Genomic DNA, 23,119 nt, shown 5'->3' with positions numbered 1-23,119 from the left:
GTTTATGGACAGACCAAGGTGGACATTTGTTTTGTTTAACAATGAACATTTGTGTAGGTCTTGGTTTTCTTGCTTTCTTAATGGATGGGGAGGAGGGCAATAGAGGGAGAAAATCCAGAAGAGAAAATTAAAATTGATTTTTAAAAAGAAAGAATGAATGGATAGAAAAGAAGTGGTCCCACCTAATTCTTTCTATGAAATAAATATGATGTTGGTCCTTAATCCAGGGAGAATAAAAATAAGAAAGAAAACTATAGACATAGCCCTAAAGAATATGGATATAAAATTTTAAATAAAAAATTAGCAAAGAGACTATAGCAAAATATCACTTATATCAGAAAAGCAGGAAAACAATGAACATAATTGACCATATTAAGAACAAGAATAACAAAAATCCTATGATTATATGATGCTTTCATCCTTTTAGCATTCAATTTATAGGTTAATTAATAACCTGTTGAAAAGTACAGTACTACCCCTGACTTTCCTCATAGATTCATTTTTCCAAAACAGTCTCATAGTTTCATTTTAACACTTGTGTGAAGAGATCAGGGAGGCATGGACACAGAAAGCTGGCCTTGGAGTCAGGAAGACCCGAGTTCAAATTTTGTCTCTGATCTGTACTTGACTGTATTACCTTGGAAAAGTCAATGGGCCTCTCAGAGCCCTTACTATTCTCCAAGTTCACAGTTACAGATGGGTTATTGTTGTGGTTCAGTTATTTCAGTCTGTCCAACTCATCATGGCCCCATTTGGAATTTCTTGGCAAGAGATGGAAAGGTTTGCCATTTCCTTCTCCAAGTCATCTTACAGAGGGAGAAACAGCCAAAGGGGGTTAAGTGACTGGCCCAGGTCACACAGCTAATAAGAGTCTGAGGTCAGATTTGAACTCTTGAAGATGGGTCTTCCTATCTCCAGCCCAGCACACTCTCCACTCTGCCACCTGGCCTCCCAGACAGGTTGCCTACCTATAATAGTGAAAGGAGTTTCCACAGTGGAAGATCCCTAGCGGGTGGTAATCAGAGGGCTGGCAGGAAGAAGTGGTTGTTCATGATTTAACACGATGGCACCTGGAGCAGACCCGTCCTGACCAAACTCCAGACAGGGCTCGTGACTTCCTGAGGGCCTCCTTTCATACCGGCTCTGTGGGAGTGCTGAGACCTATTGAACCAGCATGACTTCAGCCATTCTTTCCACCCTGAAGAAGAGGATCAAAGAATTCCCTAGTGAGGAACCCCATCGTAGCCTGGTCACTGCGGTGCTCTCTTTTCCTTTTCCTTCTTCTTTTTCAACCAGGCATCAGAAGTCTCTCGGAATCGAGGTGCTTCCCTCCTGGCCAGACCAGGGCACAGCCTAGTGGCGGCCATCCGAAACCAACACCACCATGAGTCGTTACCTCTGGGTGAGTCCATCCTTCTGGGCCTCAGAGCATCACCTTGCCCTCTCCTCTGCCAAGAGCCTCTACATCCTGGGCTCTGGGGCTTTCTGCATCTCTCTCACCTCTTCTCCCCTCCCTCCTCACTTCAGACCGAGCCCAGCTGCCTTTCCACTCAATCATCCCAGATGAGGAGAGCTCGGAGCTCACAAAGCTGAGGTGACCCCTTGGGAAGCTTTTCAGAGCTCTTGGCCATCCCTTCATGGGCAGACTAACGGTCAGAGTGTGACTTGCCTGCAGGGAAGCCGTTTCTGAAATGATTGGCTCCAGAATCTTCCAAATTGGAAGATCCTAGATGGAGACCTGACAGACCTCTTGGGCAGCCCTTCATTTCTAAATGGGGAAACTGAGGGGGCAGCTGGGTAGCTCAGTGGATGGAGAGTCAGGCCTAGAGACGGGAGGTCCTGGGTTCAAATCCGGCCTCAGCCACTTCCCAGCTGTGTGACCCTGGGCAAGTCACTTGACCCCCATTGCCCACCCTTACCACTCTTTCACCAAGGAGCCAATACACAGAAGTTAAGGGTTTAAAAATAAAAAAATAAAAAATAAATGGGGAAACTGAGCCTCAAACTGGTTGAGAATCTTAGCCAAAGTCATTCAGATAATGACTGGCAGACCCAGAATTTGAACTTGGGAACTCGGAGGCCCAAACCAGCTCACCACACGACCCCCCCATCATTAGGGCTGTAGTAAGTCAAAGGTCTATTGTCTACGTAGAAGCAAAGTGCATTCTATGTAACCCACAGCCCATTGACTCTGCTTTGGCTCCTGGTCCTGGTGTGAGTTATTCCTCGGCTTAAAGGCCCAGAATTCACGTTGATTTAATTCGAGCTCAGATTGAGTTCTGTGCCCCATCTGGAAACAGAATTCTGGCCTGGCTAGATGAGAAGCCCCCCAACGTGGCCTGCATTACAGTGATGACGAGGCAATTTGCCCTCGAAACTCCTCCATAAATGCTAGTCTCGTGTCAAGCAGCAATTTTCCCATCATCTGCAAACAATATCTCTGGGCTACGGACCCAAGTGAGCGAGCATTCTGTGCTGTCTCTTCCAGCGTATAATGACAAGATTGTCGCGTTCCTCCGCCAGCCAAACATTTTTGAAATGCTGCAGGAGCGTCAGCCAAGCCTGGCCAGGAACCACACACTCAGGTAGGGGCCTGTTCCTTTGTCCCTGGAACTCCGTTTGTCCAGCTATTAACCCACAGAGCCAGAAGTGCCAGGAGAACAGGGCTTGCCGTGCCCAGTTAGGACAGCCGCCGTCGGCAGGATTCCCTTTTTGTTCATTTGGTTTTTATTTGTTTGGCTTCATCATTCTCCACCGTCTCCAAATACAAATGGAATGGCCGCCGAGGGTGGGTGGGCACCGCAGGAATCAGAGTGGGAAGGAACCGTAGATAATGTTGATCCCAAACCCTCGATGCACGCCCCAGCCCAGAGAGAAGGCCCACGGCCCAAGGTCACACAGCGACTAAAAATTCAGACCTCCTGGCCCCAGACCACTGCTGTGTGGTGTGTGCGAGTCACAGAGACAGAGACAAGGAGACAGATGGACAGACAAGACACAAAGAGGGAGAGAGGGGGGAGGGAAGAGAAGAGAGACAGACAGACAGAGAAGGGGAGACAGATAAGACACAAAGAGGGAGAGAGATTAAGTCTATTAACAGCAAAGGAAATTTCAGAGAAGAACTACCCATCTCTTCTACCATCCTTCCCAAGGCTGCCCTTACCCCAAGCCTTGTGCAGCCCAGAACTATCTGTGTATTAAAAATGGAACCCCATTAAAAAGCTGAGTTTGCTTGAGAGGCATAATGAGACTAGAGACTATAAGAAATCGTTGGCTAAATAATGACCAATCCCATGTACTCAGTATTAGATAAGATTTGTTAAACATAGACTAGCAGAGTAAATTCCTAATTTAGAATAGAAATATCTATGCCAAATATCATTTTCCTAAAGCTCAGGGCTAACCATGTTACCCCCCTCACTCAGTAAATTCCAGCGATTCTGCAGGGCCTCACGGCTCAAATGCAAAGTGCTCTGTTTGGCATTCAAAGCCCTCCATAAGTTGGCCCTTCCTGCCTTTCCAGTCGTCTCACACCTTTCTCCCCACCGAGTTTTTAGTCCAATGACGACTTCTTGGCAGTTCCCAGAGCAAGACCTGCCTTCTCTCAGCTCTGTCAATGGCTCGCACATAGTAGGTGCTTAATAAATGTTGATTGATTGATGGAGAATGAATATATAGAGAATGAAAGCAGAATTCTTCACACTAATTATTCCTGGTAAGAGAGTGGCAAGGGAACCTCATCTGCCACCTGTCGTGATTCCAGGAGGGCCAGCTTTAGTAGTAGGTTATGTGGACTTCCCAACTCCCAGCAAAAAGAAAAAGAAAATGAGCATAACACATGAGCATGTGCCCCTCCATGAGGGAGGCCCCCAGCTGTGGGAAGCCAATAGGAGAAACAGAGTCTTAAACAGATAAAAAGCTGAGACTCCTCTTTTGACCCCTTTTGTGATCCTTGTGATTTCTTGTTGAAAAGCATTATGGCCTTACTTAAGAGCTTTAGGTTCCTAGCGCGCCAGCATTTAAAAGGTTAACACTCTCCCCCTTTGGCCAGGAATGCAGCTGCCTGGTATAGCCAAGGCCAAAACCTTGGCAGGGACAATTCAACCCTGAGGAAAATATTCCCGACTTGGCTTTCTGATAAGAAGCCAGTCAAAATTCAGGCTTGGTCTTGGTCTGTTCTGAAGCCAATGAGACCTTTTGTGTTTTGATATGACATAATTTGTGACTTCTACGCATCTGCGAAGTTTCAGGGCGGGGATGTTCTTTTGTGTGAAATGAGTCTTGAAATATATATAATAAACCCCATGCTCCTGGAGCCAGAGCTGGAAGCATGAGCTAAAAGATGTTCAGTGTCCATTATTTCTTTATCAACTAAACTGTCCTTATCAGATTATCAGAGATGATAAAGAGATCTCGAGACCCAGCAATGGTCATTGGCATAAAATCACAGAGTGAGACAGAACTCACTAACGCCCAGAGCAGCCCATTCCTCTTAAGGACAGCTATAGATATGGAGAAGGGTTGTTTTCTTCTTAAATGGATCCTTGTCTAGCTGCCAGGCCCCCAAGGGTTACCTTCCATAGACTCTGCCTCACATCATGGTGCATCTAGATATAAAGAACAACTTCATAGCAGTGAGAGCTGTCCCAACATGGGATGGGCTCCTTCTAGCAACAGTGGGTTCCCCCTTCCTGAAAGTCTTCAAGAGGACACTGAATAACAAAAAGATATCAATAATCTGTCGGGCAGCTAAGTGGTGCAGTGGATAGAACACTGAGCCCAGAGTCAGGAAGATCTGTGTTCAAACCCAGCCTCAGACACTTATTAGCTGTGTTACCTTGGGCAAGTCACTTGATCTCATTTGCCTTCGTTTACTCATCTGTAAAATGAGCAGGAGAAGGAAATGGCAAATCACTCCAGTATCTTTGCCAAGAAAACCCCACAGGGGGTAGTGAAAAATCAGACACAACTAAACAACAACAACAACAATCTATATGTTTCTGTATCTATATCTATTTTAGGTAGAAGGCTGGATGACCACTTAGTAATGTCATAGAGCATATTTTTTGTTCTAGCACAGGTCACATTCAATGGCTCTGAAGTCCCTCTCAGATCAAGGATTCTGGAATCCTCTGTGGGCCTCAAGGGTGCCACAGAAGACTTCCTCACACTCTCACCCAGAGAACCAGATAACTTTTTTGAAGGATACCCCACATCTGGAGAATGTGGTCATTAGCTCCCCTTAAAAGCATAAAAGTTCAAAAGGCTTACAAGAGAAACAGAATATTGGGGAGCCCCCCTTTAGAAGCTTCGCTGGAGAATGTGGACATGGATGGGCTGAGCCAACACTTTTGAGAAGCAGTCCCAAAGCACAGAAAACTCCACTATCTTTCCCTGCCCCTCTGCACCAGAGGCATGTGCACTAGGACACAGAGAGCTCATCACTTCGTGCCATCGCTGCCTTCTATGGTCCCTCTGGTTCCCCATCTGTGTGGCACGGCTCAGCTCACAGGGACAGCAGCTACAGAGCAGACGCTCATGGTCCCTGCTCCCTAGCATGGTTAGCGCCCCTACTTTTCTTTACCTCCAATCCCCACCTTCTAAAGTCCTCAGCAGCCATCCCTGGTTGTCTCCTGGATGGGCTCTTGCCCAGACTGTCTTCCTACCTGTAGTTCTCCTGAACGGCCAGCAGATGGGGCCAGATCTCTGTCCCAGAAGATTAGCCATCTGTTCTGGCTCATGCCCTGTATTGGTGCATGATGTTTGCTGCCCAAATCATGCCCTCAGACCTACCTGGAGCTTTCTAGAAGAAAACAAAAAGCCTTAGCATCGGGGGGAACCTCAGAGGGAGGGGCGGGGGATAGAAATAATGAACTCGGAGCCACCGGATCAGAATTGAATCCTGGCTCTTGCCCTCACTGCCCAAATGACCCAAAGGAGACCCCTCACCCTTTGGGCCCCAGTTCTTATCTATAGAAGGAAAGACTGGACGAAATGGGCTCTAGAGCCCGAACCCTCCCATCTCAAATGTCATTTCATGTCTGCCTTTCTGAGGAACAAAAGGGCTTTGCCTGTTTCTAAAGGACTTTAAGAAGCTTCAGTGGACGTGCTGGGCAGCGTTCTAGTTAGCCCAGGACCTCGGCGGCCAACAACAGGCAGCTTCTTACTTTAAAACCATCTTCTGTATCTCCCCCCACTTCTTTGCTGAGGTGTGCCAGCAGGGAAGAGCTGTCTGTGGTGGAGTCTGGGATTGGGAACCCTGAACGGAACGTCAGGCTCTTTCCTTAGATCGCTTCCCTTTCCTGAAGTGCATCTCCTGATCTTTGTTCTTCTCCTTTATCTGTCGACAATAACACGTGCTTCTTTTGGGCCTGTCTCTCTCCAAATGCATGTTGTCTCCCTCCATAGTTTACCCTTCAAAGAACATTTTAAAATCACTTTTCGAGGGAGCAGCTGGGTAGCTCAGTGGATGGAGAGGCAGGTCTAGAGACGGGAGGTCCTGGGTTCAAATCTGACCTCAGACACTTCCCAGCTGTGTGACTCTGGGCAAGTCACTTGACCATCACTGCCCACCCTGACCAGTCTTCCACCAAGGAGCCAATACACAGAGGTTAAGGGTTAAAAAAAAAAAAATCACTTTCCGTGTCCCAAATGCTGAGGAAAAAAGAACGACCAGAGCGTGCTCCTACCCTTCGGGAGCTCATGTCCTAAAGGAAGTCTTGTAAGGAGGACGCGGAAGTGAGAGAGAAATCGAGATGGCTAGACAGGCGATAGGAAGAGAGAAGATGGACGTAGAGGAAGAGAGATGGCCAGATGGCCAGATGGATGGCCAGATAAGGGAATGGGTAGCTTCTATGGCTACAAACACGCATACGCATACATTTTAGAGAGCGAGAAAGACATGCAGAAGGTATAAAGATTAAAAACATGAAGAAAATCTTTTCAAAATGGATTTCTCTTATGATGGGCGACTAGAAGGTCCCTAAACCCTTGGAGGTTGGTCAACATAGAGTTAAGTGAAAAGCGCGTTGGGCGGGAGGCTAGGGATTATTCACCTGCACTGGGAGGAAGGAGCAGGAGGAGAGATCCGAGAGGGGGGACTCATTCACTCGGATTCTTTCCCGTCTCTGATGCTCAGGGAGAAGATCCATTACATCCGCACAGAGGGCACTCACGGGCTTGAGAAACTGTCCTGTGATGCGGATCTCGTCATTCTGCTAAGGTAAGGCTTTGCGGATCCCAAGCCAGAACCAACAGATCCACAGGATGGGGCCCTCCCCTCTGGCCAGGAGCATGGGATGGGGGTGGAGAGTGGAGGCCAGCCCAGGCCATTCCCTTTCTCTGTTTGGAGCTTTCTCCAAAGCCAGCGTTCAGGGATTACATCTGGTGGGAATTTTGTGGGAGCTTTAATTAGTGCTTAGCTTTCCAGAGGCTTTGAGGTCCTGGCCGGGAAGATTTAGAAATACCTGCTTTGATCAGATGGAGCTAATTAGGGCCTTTGCCTCATTATCCCAATCGGTGCCCTCTGGCCCTGACCTGTCCTTGCTTTGCAGCCTCTTTGAAGAAGAGATCATGTCCTACGTCCCCCTGCAGGCCGCCTTCCACCCTGGCTACAGCTTCTCCCCCCGGTGTTCCCCCTGCTCGTCACCTCAGAACTCTCCAGGTGAGCTTCGGAGCTTCGTCCCACCTGCGACGCGGCGCCTTTCTAGAAATTCGCCAAAGCTGCGGCCAAACGAATGCATGACAAGCAATGGGTTTTCTGCTTGTTCTTTCTGGGTCCAAAGGCATGACGTGTCGGTGTCTGAAAGAGTCACGTCCATTGTGATCACACACACACACACACACACACACACACACACACACACACACACACCCCTCCTGATGAGCCCAAGTTCCCTGAATAGAGTCAAACCGAGAAGGGTGATGGTTGCTCTGTCCTTTGCCCTGGTCAGACCCTGCCTGGAGGGTCGAGGCCAGCTTCTGTTGTCTCTTTTGAGGAAAAACATTGTCAAGTTGAATCCAACCAGGATGGTGAAGGGACTCCTAACCCTGCCACCAAAACAGAGATTCATTGAAGAAACTGAGGCAAGGTGAGCATTGGGAAGGAAAGACTCAGGTGACCCATGATGGGGGTCCTCAAATGTCTGCTGAGTTGTCATAATGACGCAAGATCAGATACATTTGACTTGGCCCCAGAGGGTCAACGAGGGGCTGTGGGGCAGGGTTCAAGGGCAAACATCCTTCTGGACAACTAAAGCTACCCTCAGAGAATGCTAGGCTGCTTCTGGAGCTCACAGGTTCTTCAGGCAATGAATCGATGAGCCCCCGTGTCAATATTCATTAAGCAAGTAGTATGTACTAGTCACAGGCAGGTGAAGGAAACAACCCCCCTTTGTAAGGAGCTTATCTCTAAGTATATACAGAAGAAAGAGGAAGATGGCAGATCCGCAATAGTTTGAGAGGGAGACCATGTGCTTGAGGAGAGCAGGAAAGGCTTCATGTGGAGGGTTAGAAGATTAAAAAAATACAAACATCTCATTCGAGCCTTCCACCCACCCTGTCAGAGAGGCACTACAGGTATTTGGGGCCCATTTGTAGAGAAGGATCCTGGGACAGAGAATCTGAGTGATTTGCCTCTGGTGGTACCAGTGCCAGAGGCAAAATGGATTCTCTGGGCAGGGACCCTAAACACCAATTCTGATTTGCAACGTAGACTCCCATGAGATGTTTGATGGGAACGGGGAGGGGGTGGAAGAGTGGGTGTCCCCAGAGGGTCTGCCAGGTTGACTTGTTTTAGCAGGCTATATGTTTATAAGGTGCCATTGCTTCGAGATCCTTCCCCCCTGTATTTTGTGGGTGCTAGCTCCATTCTCACACAAAGTTGGGATTCTGATTTCAGAGTTCCATTATGGACATCTCAAGTTCAAGATGACGGTGGTGGGGACAGCTGGGTAGCTCAGTGGATTGAGAGCCAGGCCTAGAGATGGGAGGTCCTGGGTTCAAATCTGACCTCAGACACTTCTCAGCTGTGTGACCCTGGGCAAGTCACTTGACCCCCATTGCCTACCCTTACCACTCTTCTGCCTTGGAACCAATACACAGTATTGACTCTAAGATGGAAGGTAAGGGTTTAAGAAAAAAAAAAGATGGCACTGGGACATTTGGCTTGAACCATCCAAAAGGTGATTGATCATGAGGAACTCAAGTTCAGAATACCTAGATATCTGGATATGTAGATCTTGGATTCATCCACATACAGATGATAATGAAACCCATGAGAGAGGATGAGGTCACCATATGAGTGAGTGGAAAGAGGATTAGGGGCCTAGGACAGAGTCTTGGGCCACACCCATAATTGAGAGGTTTTATATGTATGATTAGCCAGCAAAGGAGATGATGAAGGAGCAGTTAAACATAGGAGGGAAAATGGGAGAAAGTTGTGTGACAAAAAGTCAGAGGAGAGAACATCTAAGAGAAGGTGGTCAGAAATGTCAAATGCAGCAGATGAGTTGAGCAGGATGAGGACTGAGAAAAGGTTCTTCGATTCCATAAGTGATGAGCCTAGAAACCAGGCCGTGAATGGCTGAGGTCCAAAAGGACCAAGATGACAGGAGGAGGGACAGCTTTTTCTAGGAGTTTGGTTGAGAAAGAGTAAAGAGATAATGGATGCCAGGTTGAGGGTCCAGAAAAAATGGTTGAAGGATAAAGAAGGGTTGGATATGTCTGAAGACAGTGAGAAAGGAATCCAGGGAGAAGCTGAAGAGAAGACAGAGACAGAGAAAGAAAACTTAACAATAGAACATTCTCAGGTTGAGTAGATTGTCTCAGCAATATTCTCCTGATCTTTCTGTGTAGTAACCCCATCACAAGTGAAAATAAAGTTAGTCTGGTCTGAACTGTTCCTGAGAGAGGCTCCATGGTAGACCCTGCTTCTAATCTTTCTAGATGCTCCCTAACCCTGTTTTGCAATTTGACAAGAATGAAAGTCAGGCTCTCTGATGGTTTCCATTCCAGGCTCCATTCTTTGTGACTTTACAAGCCTTCCGTTGCCTTCTCTGATGGCCTCTATTCTCAGACAGGGAGGAGCTCAGCAGTCATAACCATTAGCTCCAGACAGTATGGCTGGGCTTCATGCCTTGCTGGGGCTAAGGGAGCCTCCTTTCCTGAGCCCTATTACTCAGGCTGGAGGTGAAAGAAGGAGGGCTGAGTGATTAGACCCTTCTCCTTCCAAAGGGCTACACGGTAACTTAGCGTCACTTGATCATAGCCGACAATGACGACTGAGTCACGGTGCTTCTTAGGTGTCATCATCTAAGGATCAGGCTAGGTAACCCTGAGCACTTGTGAGAAGGTGCTTACCTTGTCAGAAGAGGTGAGATGCCAGATGAGAATTTTTCAACCACAGCAACTCACCAAATCTGACAACATCACAGACCCCTGAAGAGGTAGATTTTACCAAAGTACTTGCTCCAAAAAGAAATTGTCACTGAGTCATTTTTAAAGCCAAAGATAGCGGATTAAAAGCATATTGAACAACACTGCAGAATACTGATGCTCGGTGAATGTTTACTGAATCAATGAATGGGCAAGCGAATAAGTGAGGGAATGAATCTGAGGGTTGAAAAGGAGAGTTGGTTTTGAAAGATTTGCCCAGGAATGAGACTTACCCTGTTTTCTTTGCGTAGCTCACTAAAACTGGTAGGATTTGTACTGTTTTCCTCTTTCTGTTGAATTTTTAAAGAAAAGCTGTGTCTCTTCATATCGCCATCATTTCTTTCTTTAATCTTTTTTAACCTTTTATTTATTTGTATTTTGTTTTTGAGTTCCTAATTCTCTTCCTTCAGTCTCTCCTGCACCCATTGAGAAGGCAAGCAATATATTATCAATTATGCATGGGGAACCATGAAAAGAACATATTTCCATTTTAGCCACGAAGCAAGAAAAGTGAAAATTTTATTCTTAAATTATACTCACAGTTCATCAGTTCTCTCTGGAGGTGGAGAGCATTTTTTTCATCCTAAATCCTTTGGGAATTGTCTTGGATTATTGAATAGATCAGAGCAGCCAAGTCTTTCACAGTTGATCATCATTACGATGTTGTTACTATGTACAATGTTCTCCTGGTTCTGCTCACTTTCTTTGCATCAGTTCATATAAATCTTCCTAAGGTTTTCTGAATCTATCCTACTTGTCATTTCTTAATATCTTCATTTCTGAAGTACTCCTTCCCCTCTCTCCTTGACAAGGAATATGAGGTTCCATCACCACAGTCTACCTCTTCTGCAGAGAAGAGAGGGCAATGCTTTTTCTTACCTCTTTCCCAGAGCCAAGCTCAGAATTTCTAATTATGTGTCACTTCTTTTCAGAGTTTTTTTTTTTCTTTCTGGTTATACTCCTTTGATCACTGGGTATATTTTTTCCCTAGTTCTCCTTAACCAAGTGGCTAGACCTAGGTTCAGGAAGACTTGAGTTCAAGTCCAACCTCAAACACTTACTAGCTATATAATCCTGAGATGAGATAATATTCCTAAAGAAATATGCGAAAATTAAAGTTCTGTATAATTACTTGCTATTCTTCTTCTTCTCATGATCTATGAATACTCCATATTTGTCATTTCTTTCTTTCCTTTAGACTTGAGGGTAAACACTGTAATTACAAAGTACTCTAAGAACTTCAGAAAAATGTTCCTGGATGTTTCTCCCCTGTTGTAATTCATTTTTCTATTTTACCAAAATGGCCTTGACTATTCGCTAGGAGTGGGTGAGTGGTTCATATTGGCTTATCAGCTTGTAGTAATTATGTATAATGAAGAAAGTCACAGAATCACAGGATTTCAGCGTTAGACAGGACCTCATGAGGCCTCCAAGTACAATCCACACCCCAGAGGAATGCACACTACAACATATCCAATCCATGGCCATCTAGCCTCTAGCCAAAGACATCCAAGGAAGAGGGAGCCTATTCCTTCCCAAGGCAGCCTATTCCACTCTAATGCTCAAAGTTGGGAAGACGGGCCTCTTTGTGGCATCTACCCATTTCTTCTGATTCAGCCCTCTGGGGTCCAGCAGACTAATGACTCTCCCTCAGGCAAACCTTCAAATACTTTAAATTAGCTTTTCTGTTCCCACTGAAATACTCGCTTCCATCCAATTGCCCAGGTGGCAGCGATCAAACTTCCCTCTTTTCTGCAGAGAGGGGAGGACGGTTGGAGTGAAACGATGCCCATCCTAGCAAACATCGCCACTGTCTTAGTTGGTTTGGCCTGACTGGCTTTCTTTATTGGAGAGAGACTACAGAAGATGATTATGTCTCTAAGAAAAAATTGCCTCACAGCATTTTAAAACCTTTTTTCCTCAAAAAATATAATTTAAGGTTTTCTGTTTTTCTCCCATAGGCTTGCAGAGAGCCAGCGTGAGAGCTCCCTCGCCATACAGAAGAGACTTTGAAGCCAAGCTCAGAAATTTCTACCGAAAACTTGAAGCCAAAGGATTTGGTCAGGGTCCAGGGAAAATAAAGTGAGTGTCAGAACACCAGCCATTGGATGCAGAAGGAAGACACGTCAGGCCTTGCTCATGATTTGATTTTCAACTCAATAAACATTTGTTAAGTGCCTACTATGTGCCTGGCACTGTAATAAATGCTCAGGATACAAATGAGAAAAGGAGAGTCCCTGCCCTTGAGGAGCTTACAACCCAAAGGGGAGAGACAACCCACCAAAAGGAGCCTGGAAAGCGAGGGGTGGGTGCAGTGAGCACCAGAGTTCCTTTTCTGTCCTCTCCTCTAGAAAGAAAGGCATTGGGAGGAAGTGGTCAGGCTAGGCTGGAGTTAAGCAGCCTGGTGGTGAGGTCAGAGATGAGCATTTCCAGAGAGAGAGAGAGAGAGAGAGAGAGAGGCAGGGGGAGCTGGGAGCCAGGGAGTCTCTCTTGTTCCTTGGAATTGAAACCAGAGAGAGCAGCAGGTACAAAGTAGGCATCAACAGGTCTTGACCATCAGATAAAGCCTGTACCCTGGCACCCAAGAACTCAATTTGGCCCCCTACCCCCATTTCTATGCCCCCACCCCCATGATCCCACTGTCATGACATCTTCAGGTAAGATATATTATTCGTTTGTTTTTAAACTCTTCCCATCTGTCTTGGAATCAACACTGTATATTGTTTCCAAGGCAGAAGAGAGGTAAGAGCTGGGCAGTGGGAGTTAAGTGACTTGTCCAGGGTCACACAGCTAGGACGTTTTTGAGGCCAGGACCCTGGACCTCCTGTCTCCAGGACTGGCCCTCTATCCACTGAGCCACCCAGCTGCCCCAGATAAGATATACTATGGTTCCAATGGAATGTAAACTCTGTGAGAGCAAAGACTGTTTTAATTCTGTCCTTTTATCCCCAGTGTTTACTCTAGTCCCGTACTGAATGACTACTGATTGATTGTGATAGTACAGGCATGCGCATGGACAGATGGACAGGTAGAGATCCAAGAGTCTCTACTCTAATGAAAGGAGAATTATCAAACACTGACTTCCTGGAGACCCTTCTAAGAAAAAGGAAGCTTCCACAATTGCAAGGAAGTCTTGGGCTCATTCTTGAAGCAAATTCAATCCAAACCAGTAACCCAAGAAGCATTTCCTGAGCACCCACTATGTGCAAGGCTCTTAGCTAGCCTTCAAAGGCCCAAAGATAAAAGGACAAACAGCCCTGCTCTCGAGGGGCTTCGCCGTCCTGGGCGAGCCCAGCTCATAATGTTTCTTCTTCCATCTGTCAGGTAGTTAAGTCTGAAAGGCCCCCCACACATTCACAGACTCGCCACTGGATGGAATTTGGTGCTGGCCAGGCCCTCGGGCAGTCCAAGGGAAGCCAAAGGAATGGCTCTCACCATAATGGGAAGCATCCGGTCCCTGAAGGAATGATCTCCCAGGAGGTCCCAAGGACCTCGTTCCCTCCAGCCCAATCATTCCTCTTGCCTTGCTCCTCGTGGCCAACGCAGGAGCCTGGTCTACAGCCCTTGATTCGAGGGCACAGGGAGGGAGCAGGGAGTGAACGTGGAAGTGTGGACGCTCTTCTCCGAGTGGTGTCCTGCCTTCCAACGAATGGCTCCTCCACGCTGCTTCTCTCTCTGTTCCAGGCTCATCATACGGCGAGACCACCTGCTCGAAGGAACCTTCAACCAAGTGATGGCCTATTCGCGTAAAGAGCTCCAGCGGAACAAGCTCTACATCACGTTCGTTGGAGAGGAGGGGTACGGTACCAGCCGCTTTGTCCTGAACCCCAGCATGGGAGGGAGAACAGGCCCGGGGCTGCCAGCTCCCTTGTCCTCAGGAGAACAGACAGTTAAGGTGGGAAGAGTTCAGGGTAGCTCTGAGGCTGTGCCCAAACTTGGGGAACAGGACTTTGAGGGTTGGTTGGTTTGTCTAGCGCAGATGTACTTGGGGTTCTTCAAGCCTAAGTCAACTGAGGTAGGTCCTGCCAAGCTGAAAAGGCATCCACGACATCAGGACTGTCCAGAAGTGACCGAGCTCAGGCCAGAAGGTTCACCCCAACGAGGCTGGCCGTCAGGTGCTCGGAGAAGGCAAGGCTACCGTCTCCATTGGAAAGGGAGTGCCCACACGGAGGAGACCCATTCTTTGGGTGTGGGGGGGTTCTCTTCAATGACCGGGCTTTAATGGCTGAGGGGCAATGCCTTAAGCAGTTCTAGTGCCTTCCTCTCCCTGTCTGGTGAAGGCGAATCTGCCTATGATGGAGCCCCGCCTCAGACGCTAAGGCCAGATGCATCATTCCACACTAGGGCTTGCCTCAAAAATCAGGAAAAACAAAGTGAGAGGAACGCCAGGACTTGGGAAGCTCGGCTTCCGGTGTAGTCCCGGGAACGAGCCTGCCTCTGCTTCCATTCCAGCCTGGACTACAGCGGACCCTCGCGAGAGTTCTTCTTCCTTCTGTCTCAGGAGCTCTTCAACCCCTATTATGGCCTCTTCGAGTATTCTGCTAATGACACGTACACAGTCCAGATCAGCCCCATGTCTGCCTTTGTGGAAAACCACCTCGAATGGTACGGTCTTCCTCTTGCTTCCCTTTTGGGGTTCGCAGGGCCTCGGGGTGGGGAGAAGGGGGTGAGACACCCGGGCAAAGGCTGCTGGAAGGGCGCGCAGTAATGGTGGACTCGCTGCGACAGGATGGAAGGGGCTTCCCTCCTGCTTTGATGTCTCTGGTAGAGACTGTCAAGTGCTTCACTGGGGAACTTCTTCCGGGTATGGCCTGGGCTAGGTGGTCACCGAGACCTCCTCTGACTCACAAACTCGGGGATCTCCATCTTTTTGAGGAGGCGGGCTCTGCGGAGCAGTAACACGCGGACAGCCAGCGCTAGATACGGTGTAAACGAGGCAGGAGCTTTGAGGGAACCAGAAAAGGCTGTTTGTTACATACACTATAAAACACACACAATGACAAGCCCAAGGCCCAGGGTTCCAGGTGAAGATCTGGCGGGTGGGGGAGCTGGCAGAGTCCCTCCCTGCGGTGCTCTTATCCCGCTTCCTTTATTGCCCAGGCGGGTTTTGTAGCCAAGTGCCCTGTGACCAAGTAGTCTGGTGTTTCAGCTGCTGAGGATGAAGGCTGATTTCCACTGAGGACCAGCACGCCCTCCCTTCTCTTTTAGACATAGTTCAAATCTGGCCTCATTCATGTCTTTGCTGGGTGACCCTGGGCAAGTCACTTAACCCCAGTGGACTGGCCCTTAGCACTCTTCTGCCTTGGTACTGGTACCTAGTATCCATTCTAAGACAAAAGGTAAGAGCTTGTTTGTTTTATAAAAGAGACGGCTGATTTCTTAGACTTTTCCAAAGGTTTTCTGAGAGAACCAGGGGGCTCCGGACAGACAAGGAGAAGCTCTAATGCCCTGTTTTAAAGTGATGGGAGACCCCAGCGGAAAGCACCGAGAAGGTGCCTCACAGGGGCTTCTTTCTGGGAGCAAAGGCCTCCCAGCAGGGAGCTACAGATGGTGACTCCACGGAGAAAAGAACTTCCCAGCCAACAACAGGGGAATCAGACAGGACCGCCGAAGTCAGTGTCGGGAATCGTTTCCTCCTCTTGTCCCAGGGGCCAACCGAAGGCTCCACAAGAGCCCAATGTGTGGGAATGAGAAGGTCTTTGGGGAAGGCTGTGGCTTTGGCCCCCCAAACACGGCTCATGTTCTCAGATTGCTTTGGGATCCGTGAGTGGACGAGCCGTCCAGAGCAGGACCAGAGAAAAGCCACCCTCTTGTGTCAGTGGTGGGTAGCATGCGAGCGGGCAGAGACTGGCCCCTTCTTGTTAAACTACTAACGCTGGGGCCAGCTCTAAACTTGGGGCCCTTCGATCTCAGGCCTTCCAGCTAGCTTGAATGCCAGGACTTGCTTAGCTGGAGAGAAAACCTGTCTGAATGGAGGTGAGCACGGCCAGGTGGCCCAGATGCGGGTGTCTCCCACCCCCTCCCCACATAGCTCTTGCGATGGTAACAGGAGCAGATAAAAGGCCCTCCTTGGCCTGGAGCCATGCTGGGGAGCCTGTGGCACGCGTGCAGGCTCATGCTGGGGGGGGGGGGCTGCTCCCCTGCCCTCGCCACGCACACCTGAGGACACTGTCCCATCACCCACCTCTGCCCAGCAGCCCAATGGGAGCGCGTCCTCCCTCCCCTATCTGGGGTAAGGCCGGGGCTCACACAGATGTGAGGGTGCCGTCCAGAGCCGCTTGGTCTCTAAAAGGTTCGCCGTCACTGTACTGGAGGCTCATTATGGATCCCTCAGTCTTGGACTTGTGGATCGGAGCAGGTACCGGGGATGGGAGAGAGACCCAGGCCCAGCGCGCTGAGCTGAAAAGGCAGCACCAGCCTTGCTCTGCTTCGGGGCGCTCTGAAGGGCATCCTCATAGCTTGCCTGAATTCCCCCCATCAGGATCCCTGCCGGAGGAGAACAGGGATCCTCGAGGCGTGTGCATTCGGACTCTTTCTAGAGGGTTCTTCCGCCCTGCTGGCTTTTTTATCTTGTGGGAGCACATCGATAAGCTCTGCACAAAAGGGGGGGGGGCTCCAGCCTCCCCACCCTCCTCTCCAGCTGGTCAGCAGAAGGCCACAGGGGGCTGGGGCCAGGCTCGCCCCTCTCATGGCCACACGGCCAAGCTGGGAAGGCAGGTCTCACCACAAACAGGACTTCTGTTTGCCACCCCCAAGGCTGGCAGGAAGGGAACAGCTCTTCTGGCCTCAGCACCACTGGGGAGAGGGAGAAGCAGGTCCAAGGCCAGGGGGCAGCCTCAGCTCAGCAAAGGGGCTTATCCTAGGCACTGGGGGATGAAGCCAGCAGACTTATCCCGGGGCTGCCATTCGAAGGAGACATGCCCCAAGCCCGAGGTCAGCTTCCCAAGCCAGTGGCTCCAGTGGCTCCGAGGGCCTCGAGGGGGTGGGTGGGGACAGCCCAGAGAACTTTGTCAGAGAAAATACCAAGAATGTCGTAAGGCCTGCACGGCTGGAATGTAAGCTTGTCACAGCCCAGTGGCTGCTCGCCAGGAGGCAGGGTTAGCCTGTTGGCTGAGGAAGGTCCTCGGGGCAGCCAAGTACAGGGGGGGGGGGGGGGAGGGGTTGTCTTGGGGCCACAAGGAAATCCTGAACTTCTCCCAACAGACACTTTATGAATCTAAAGGACCACAGGTGGGAGCTAGAAGGGACCTTCAAAGCCAGAGCGTTCAGCTTTCTCGTTTTACAGATAAGGAAACTGAGGCTCAGAGAATTTCCATCAGGTCAGTCATGTGTCTGAGATGGGGCTGGAACCCAGCTCTTCCTCACACAAAATCCTATGCTCTGTGGACAACGCTAGAGGCGTCAAACGCAAACCCTATGGACCACTTTGGGGCCACGATACCCCCAAGAGCAGTACAACCAAACAAAAATGCAGCTGGGGGATATTGAGCAAAATAAACAAAACCAAAATAAGCCTAGAGAATCTGACATCGCGAAACCACGGCAACAATCAGCCCATCGGCAGGGGTCCTTCTGTACCGGTTAGCGACCCCCAAGCTCTGCCTCCATGTTGCCTCCCACGCCACATGGGTCTGCCTCTCAGAGGATTCAGGGGTCGGGATCTCAGCCCCTAAAATGGGAGCTGATTCAGGGAGGAGACGTTGTTAGCATTAACCCTGGGCCATCTGAACTGAGACTTTTTCAGCTTTGGTCTGAGATACCATAGAGTGTCAGGGAGTCTAACGGTAGGGTTTGGCCTGAAGAAAAGGAGACGCCCCTCCCCTCCTTCCCTACCCCCTGTGACCTGGCGGGAGCCTTGGGTATTTGAAGGGCTGTCAGATGGAAGAGGGACCCGCCTCTTCTGCTTGGCCCCACAGGGCAGGAGCAGGAGTGATAAGGAGAACTTTCAGAGCAGGAGATTTGGGGCTTTGATATGAGGGAGCTGACCCAGGAGCTTAGCTGGTGGGCTTTTTCTCCTCAGAGACCTTCAGTCAAAGGCTGGATGAGCCCAGTATGGGCAGAGAGGATTCTTACTGGGATGAGGGTCGGAACCAATGGCAGACGAGATTCCCTCCCATTCTGAGATTCTGTGGTTCTGTGACTAGATGAAATGCTGGCAAGACAGTTTGCTGCTCTGCGCCTCAGTTTCCTCATCTGCTATGCACGCTGCTGCCTTCCTATTTCAAAGATGATCAGAAAAGGGGAATTCATTCATGGCCACGTCAGCATTGTCTAAGCCATCGTATCATTCCTTGGGGAGGACATTTCCTTGCTAGACCACATACGTTCTTCCTCAAAGGAAAATGGCCTTTGCCCAGTGAGATGTCACGGCGCCCTTATCAAGTGGGGTTTCTCCGGGAATAGAATAAGCTCCACTAAGAGCCCTCCCAGGCCCTACATTCTTATTTCCGGCTCTTCTGCTGCTGCTGCCAGTAAGTGGCAACATCTAGGAGAGGAATCCCCGTTTTCTCCTTCAAGCCCCAGACGGCCTTTCAAGATTCTTTGTACAGCAGGCTCTCCCCATCCTGGCTGAACGTACCAAAGCAAAGAGCAGTCCCATGGCCAATGGAGGCCAAAAGAAGAATGCAAGATGGCGGACCCTGAGGAGATTCTCGAGACTCTGCAGGGGTGCCAGGAATTCCGAGGCGGAGGGGACGAGGCCGTGTGATCTTCGGAGGGGGCCAGAAGCCTGGGTCTGGGTGACCGGACAGGAGGGAACGCATGTAAGAGGCATTGCAGAGCTAGAGCTGGCGAGTGTGGGCAACCAGTATGTGCAGCGAAGGGCAGGTGAGCCTAGGACGATGCCGAGGCTGCGACTCGGGTAATGGAGCCGTTGGCAGGATCTCTTGTAGAAGTAAGAAGTCCAGAAGAAGAGCCAGTTTTAAGGGAAAGTTCTAGTTTGGACATTTGATCGGACATCCCGATGGGAATGGCCAAGAGGCATCCCCAACGGCCTGTATCGATTTTATAAGTAAGCAAATGGAAGCTGACGAGGTCACTACGTGAGAGTCTAGAGAGAAAAAGAGAAGATCCCTGCAGGACCTGGGGGGCAGCTGAGGAGACCCAGAGGAGGAGGAGGAGGAGGAGAGAGCAACGTCCCCGAATCTCAGAGGAGAGAGTGATCGACAGCATCATCAAATACTGCAGAGGCCAAGATGGGGCAGAACGTGGAAAAGACCATTCGGTTCAGCAGTGAAAGGATCGCCGATAACTTGGGAGTGAAGCCTCAGACGAAGGACAAGGTCAGAAACCAGTTTGCTGAGGGTTTAACAAAGAACAAGGAACAGGAGTGCAGGCACCAGCGGCCAAGGCAGCTTTCTCAAGACCTTTAGCTAAGAGAAGGAAGAGAGATGGGCGCAATCATTAGTGAAAGGGTGGGATGTACTGAGCGTTGGGGTTTAAGATGGAGGAGAATCAAGTGTGTTTATCAGCATCAAGGAAGGAGCCAGAAGATTTAGTTCAGAGAGGAGTGCCGAGACGGGAGTCGGTACAGCTTTTATCTTTCGAGCTATGGGGAAGAGAACGAGAGAAAGTCGAACACTGGCTGGAAACAGCTGCAGAGAGAGCCTTCCTGAATGCCGTGCTCCTTCCCTACATTCCCTGATCTTGGCCTTCTTAGCCCTCATCCTGGCTTTGGTCCGATAAATGACTAAACCGTCCAAGCAGGAGTGGATTGTCCACTGAGTCCTCCTCACTTCAGTGTCAGAGTCAGGGTGGAGCAAGGAGGATGTCCCAGTGAATGAGGGAGCTCCCAGGAGACACGAGCCAGGGCTGATGCTACCATGCCAGGATCTTGACATCTCCATCCCCAGAGCAACGTTGCTCCTTCTGCGCTTCAGAGGTGGCCGTGTCATCTAATGCAGCATCTCCCTTGAGCCTCGGCTGCTTCATGAAGAAACCAGAAGGGCCGGACCTCACCTTCCAACCTGAAATGAACCCCAAGATCCTTAGTAACAGTGACTGGCACTTCTAGAGCGAGTGCCTTCGTGTTGACAAAGCGCGTCGCAGGGTTAGCTCATTGGATACTCACAGCAAGCTGAGAGGTAGGAGCTGTTATTACCACCCCATTTTACAGATGAAGAAACCTAAGAAAAAGTCGAGTGATTTGCCAAGGATCACATGCACTGAGGTCTTCCTGGCTCCAGGTCCAACTCTGTACTCGCAGGGCCGCCTGGACACCTCCCTGACCACTGGAAACACCACCCCTTGCAAGCATTTCTCGTTTTTTTCTCTTCATTCGCATAAGAGTTTGCAGGTATTGGAGCCAACCGTGATTCCATCAATATTTGACTTTCTTCAAAGCCAATTTGGCTCGCCTGATGTATGGTTTGACATCAAAATCTGGTTTCCTTCTCGGTTCAGTAAAAAGTGAACATCCGGACTCAGGTGAGGCTTTGGCTCGCCAATCAGTTTTAGGCCTTAGGGTTTATGGGGGTCCCAATCGTAGCTGTTTATCTTCTGGTGCTTACCAATGGCATCTCTGTGCTTGCAATGCAGCTAGGTGGCCCAGTGGAGAGAGCCAGCCTCAGACACTTTCTCCCTATGGGACCCTGGTCCTGTTTGCCTCAGTTTCCATATCTGTAAAATGGCAGACTTCTCCAGTATCTTTGCAAAGGCAAAAATGGTTTTCTGTGAGTTTTTTGTCTGTCGTCATTGGGGTTTTTTAAAGGATTCCCAGGCCTTTGGCTGGCGCTTAGGGATGCCGGTGGGAACTGGTACCATCTGGACAGTTTCCATCAAAAATTCCCCTCAGGGCCGCCAGGTCATGGCACTTCCCAGGGAGATGCCTTTGGTGCTGGAGCTGACCATCAATGCCAGCTCTTTATCAGAGGGACTGGTTAGAGAAAGTCTGGTGGAAGGTGGGAATATTCCTCCTGAGTTCCCTCTTAGATGAATTCACTTTTACAGTGGAGCCTTCTGGGAATTCTGTGGGCCTGCTCTGGGGGTCTCTGGCTGCACTGTTAGTGTCCCATAGCACAAGAGGGGAGCCCATTCGGCAGAAGACAACGCATGGCCAGCAGGCTCAGCACCTTATCTGGCCAGGATGGGCTTCCTGCGGGTCTAGAATCTCAAGTATGTGCCCCAAGGGATGCGAGTCACCCCAGGGAGGGTGTATGGAGTCAGAGGAGGCTGGGAGGACAGGCCAAAGGGAAGAGAGAGCAGAGACATGAAAGCTCAGTCTCTTGAACTAGGAAAAAGGTTCTCCGTCATGACTATGATCACGATTGGCAGGTTGATGGGAAAGGCGCTGGGATCAGGGAGAATCGGGTTCAGATCCTGGCCTTGATACTTGCTGGGAGGCCTGGACAAGGCAGTGTGGTTCAGTAGATGGGGCTTTGAATGTGGCATCAGTGAATCTTGAGTGGAATCTCAGCCCTGCCTTTTTACCTCTGTGGAATGGAAGGATGCCAATTCCTCGAGGCCAGAGACGGTTGTTTCCCCAGCCTGGTACCTGGCTGGTTCATTGATTACTGACTTGCAATTTGGGGCAAATCCCATACCGTCTTTGGGCCTCAGATCCCTCGGCTGGAAACTTAGAGGACCCAAGGAGATGTCCTGAGGAATCCTTTCTGACTCCCAAGTCCCCCTGTTAGCTCTCTAGGATGCACCCACCAAGTCACTATTGCCTTTTGGTGGAGCCCCTTCCTAGGCGTTTCTGGCTCTGACAAAATCCTGGGTGCCTCCTGAGGTTCCTGGGTTGGGGTTCTGGGTTGCTGATGCCTCTTGTCTCGATACCCCTTTCTTGTATTCTTTTCACCTTCAGTCCCCTCCTGGGACGTGCGTAAGACAGGCTGAGCTGTCGCTTGGTGCTTCCTGGTGAGTTCAACATTCCTCCAGGAAGGGTTCCCTTCGTGCTCTCTAGGAGTGAGACTGCCGAGTGGGCTTCATCCCAGAAAGCCTCACCTTGGAAGAATGAGAGGACGAGCCCCGGCCGGCTGGCCGGCCTCGATTAACCTTGGTTGCTCTGGATGGAGCCACCATTATTAGACTCCTAAATTTTGCCTGGGGCTGATTCTTCTTCATTTCTCCAGGCCCTAAAATGGCAGACGCTCTCTTCAGATGGAGGAGCCCAGCCTAGGTACTCATTGCACAAAAGAGAGAAACAAATTTGGAGTCAAGAAGGCCTGGCTTCAAATCTTGCCTCAGCTATTTACCAGGCATGGGGAGTTTAAGGCAAGTCTTGGTCTCTCTCTCGGCTTCAATCTCCTCATCTGTAAAATGGAAAAGTTTAACCAGATGATGCCAAAGATCTAGTTCTAATGAAATGATCCTAGGAACTTAAATTCCTTGAGGCTGTTTCCTCATCTGTTAAATGGGGTTAATGATCATCTGAATCTGGATTTGAATTCAGGTCTTCCTGATTCTAGGTCCAGTCCCTTCCCACTCTGAGACTGCAAGACTGTTGTGAAAGCAGCCACATAAAAGAGACAAAACCAGAGTTATCTTTGGAAACCCTTTTGGCTGGAGGCTCCCAAGTGGTTCTGTGTGTTCAAATAACTGGGCTGGAAAAGGCAAATTCTTTGTAATTCATCAGAGAGGAGAGGAAAGGAGAGGAGAGGATAGGAAAGGAGAGGAGAGGAGGGGATGGGAGGGGAGGGGAGGAGGGGAGAGGAGAGGAGAGGAAAGGAGAGGAGGGGAGGTGAGG

At 49.5% G+C, this 23,119-nt stretch overlaps 1 protein-coding gene across 1 annotated transcript in view; it reads left to right on the top strand.

Moving 5' to 3' along the window:
- Positions 1–23,119, top strand: part of HECW1 (HECT, C2 and WW domain containing E3 ubiquitin protein ligase 1) — a 161,360-nt gene that overhangs the window by 120,626 nt on the left and 17,615 nt on the right. The window contains exons 15-24 of the mRNA XM_044675362.1: positions 1,297–1,402; positions 2,489–2,585; positions 7,139–7,222; positions 7,554–7,663; positions 12,396–12,516; positions 14,119–14,232; positions 14,887–15,039; positions 15,078–15,238; positions 18,952–19,260; positions 19,621–19,715. Coding sequence (XP_044531297.1) covers positions 1,297–1,402; positions 2,489–2,585; positions 7,139–7,222; positions 7,554–7,663; positions 12,396–12,516; positions 14,119–14,232; positions 14,887–15,039; positions 15,078–15,238; positions 18,952–19,260; positions 19,621–19,715 — 1,350 coding nt within the window. The remainder of the gene's footprint in view (positions 1–1,296; positions 1,403–2,488; positions 2,586–7,138; positions 7,223–7,553; positions 7,664–12,395; positions 12,517–14,118; positions 14,233–14,886; positions 15,040–15,077; positions 15,239–18,951; positions 19,261–19,620; positions 19,716–23,119) is intronic.

Source organism: Gracilinanus agilis, chromosome 1, assembly GCF_016433145.1.
Source record: "Gracilinanus agilis isolate LMUSP501 chromosome 1, AgileGrace, whole genome shotgun sequence".
NCBI classification, from domain to species: domain Eukaryota; kingdom Metazoa; phylum Chordata; class Mammalia; order Didelphimorphia; family Didelphidae; genus Gracilinanus; species Gracilinanus agilis.
Note: the sequence above shows the minus strand (reverse complement) of the source record. Positions and strands in the feature narration are given on the sequence as shown.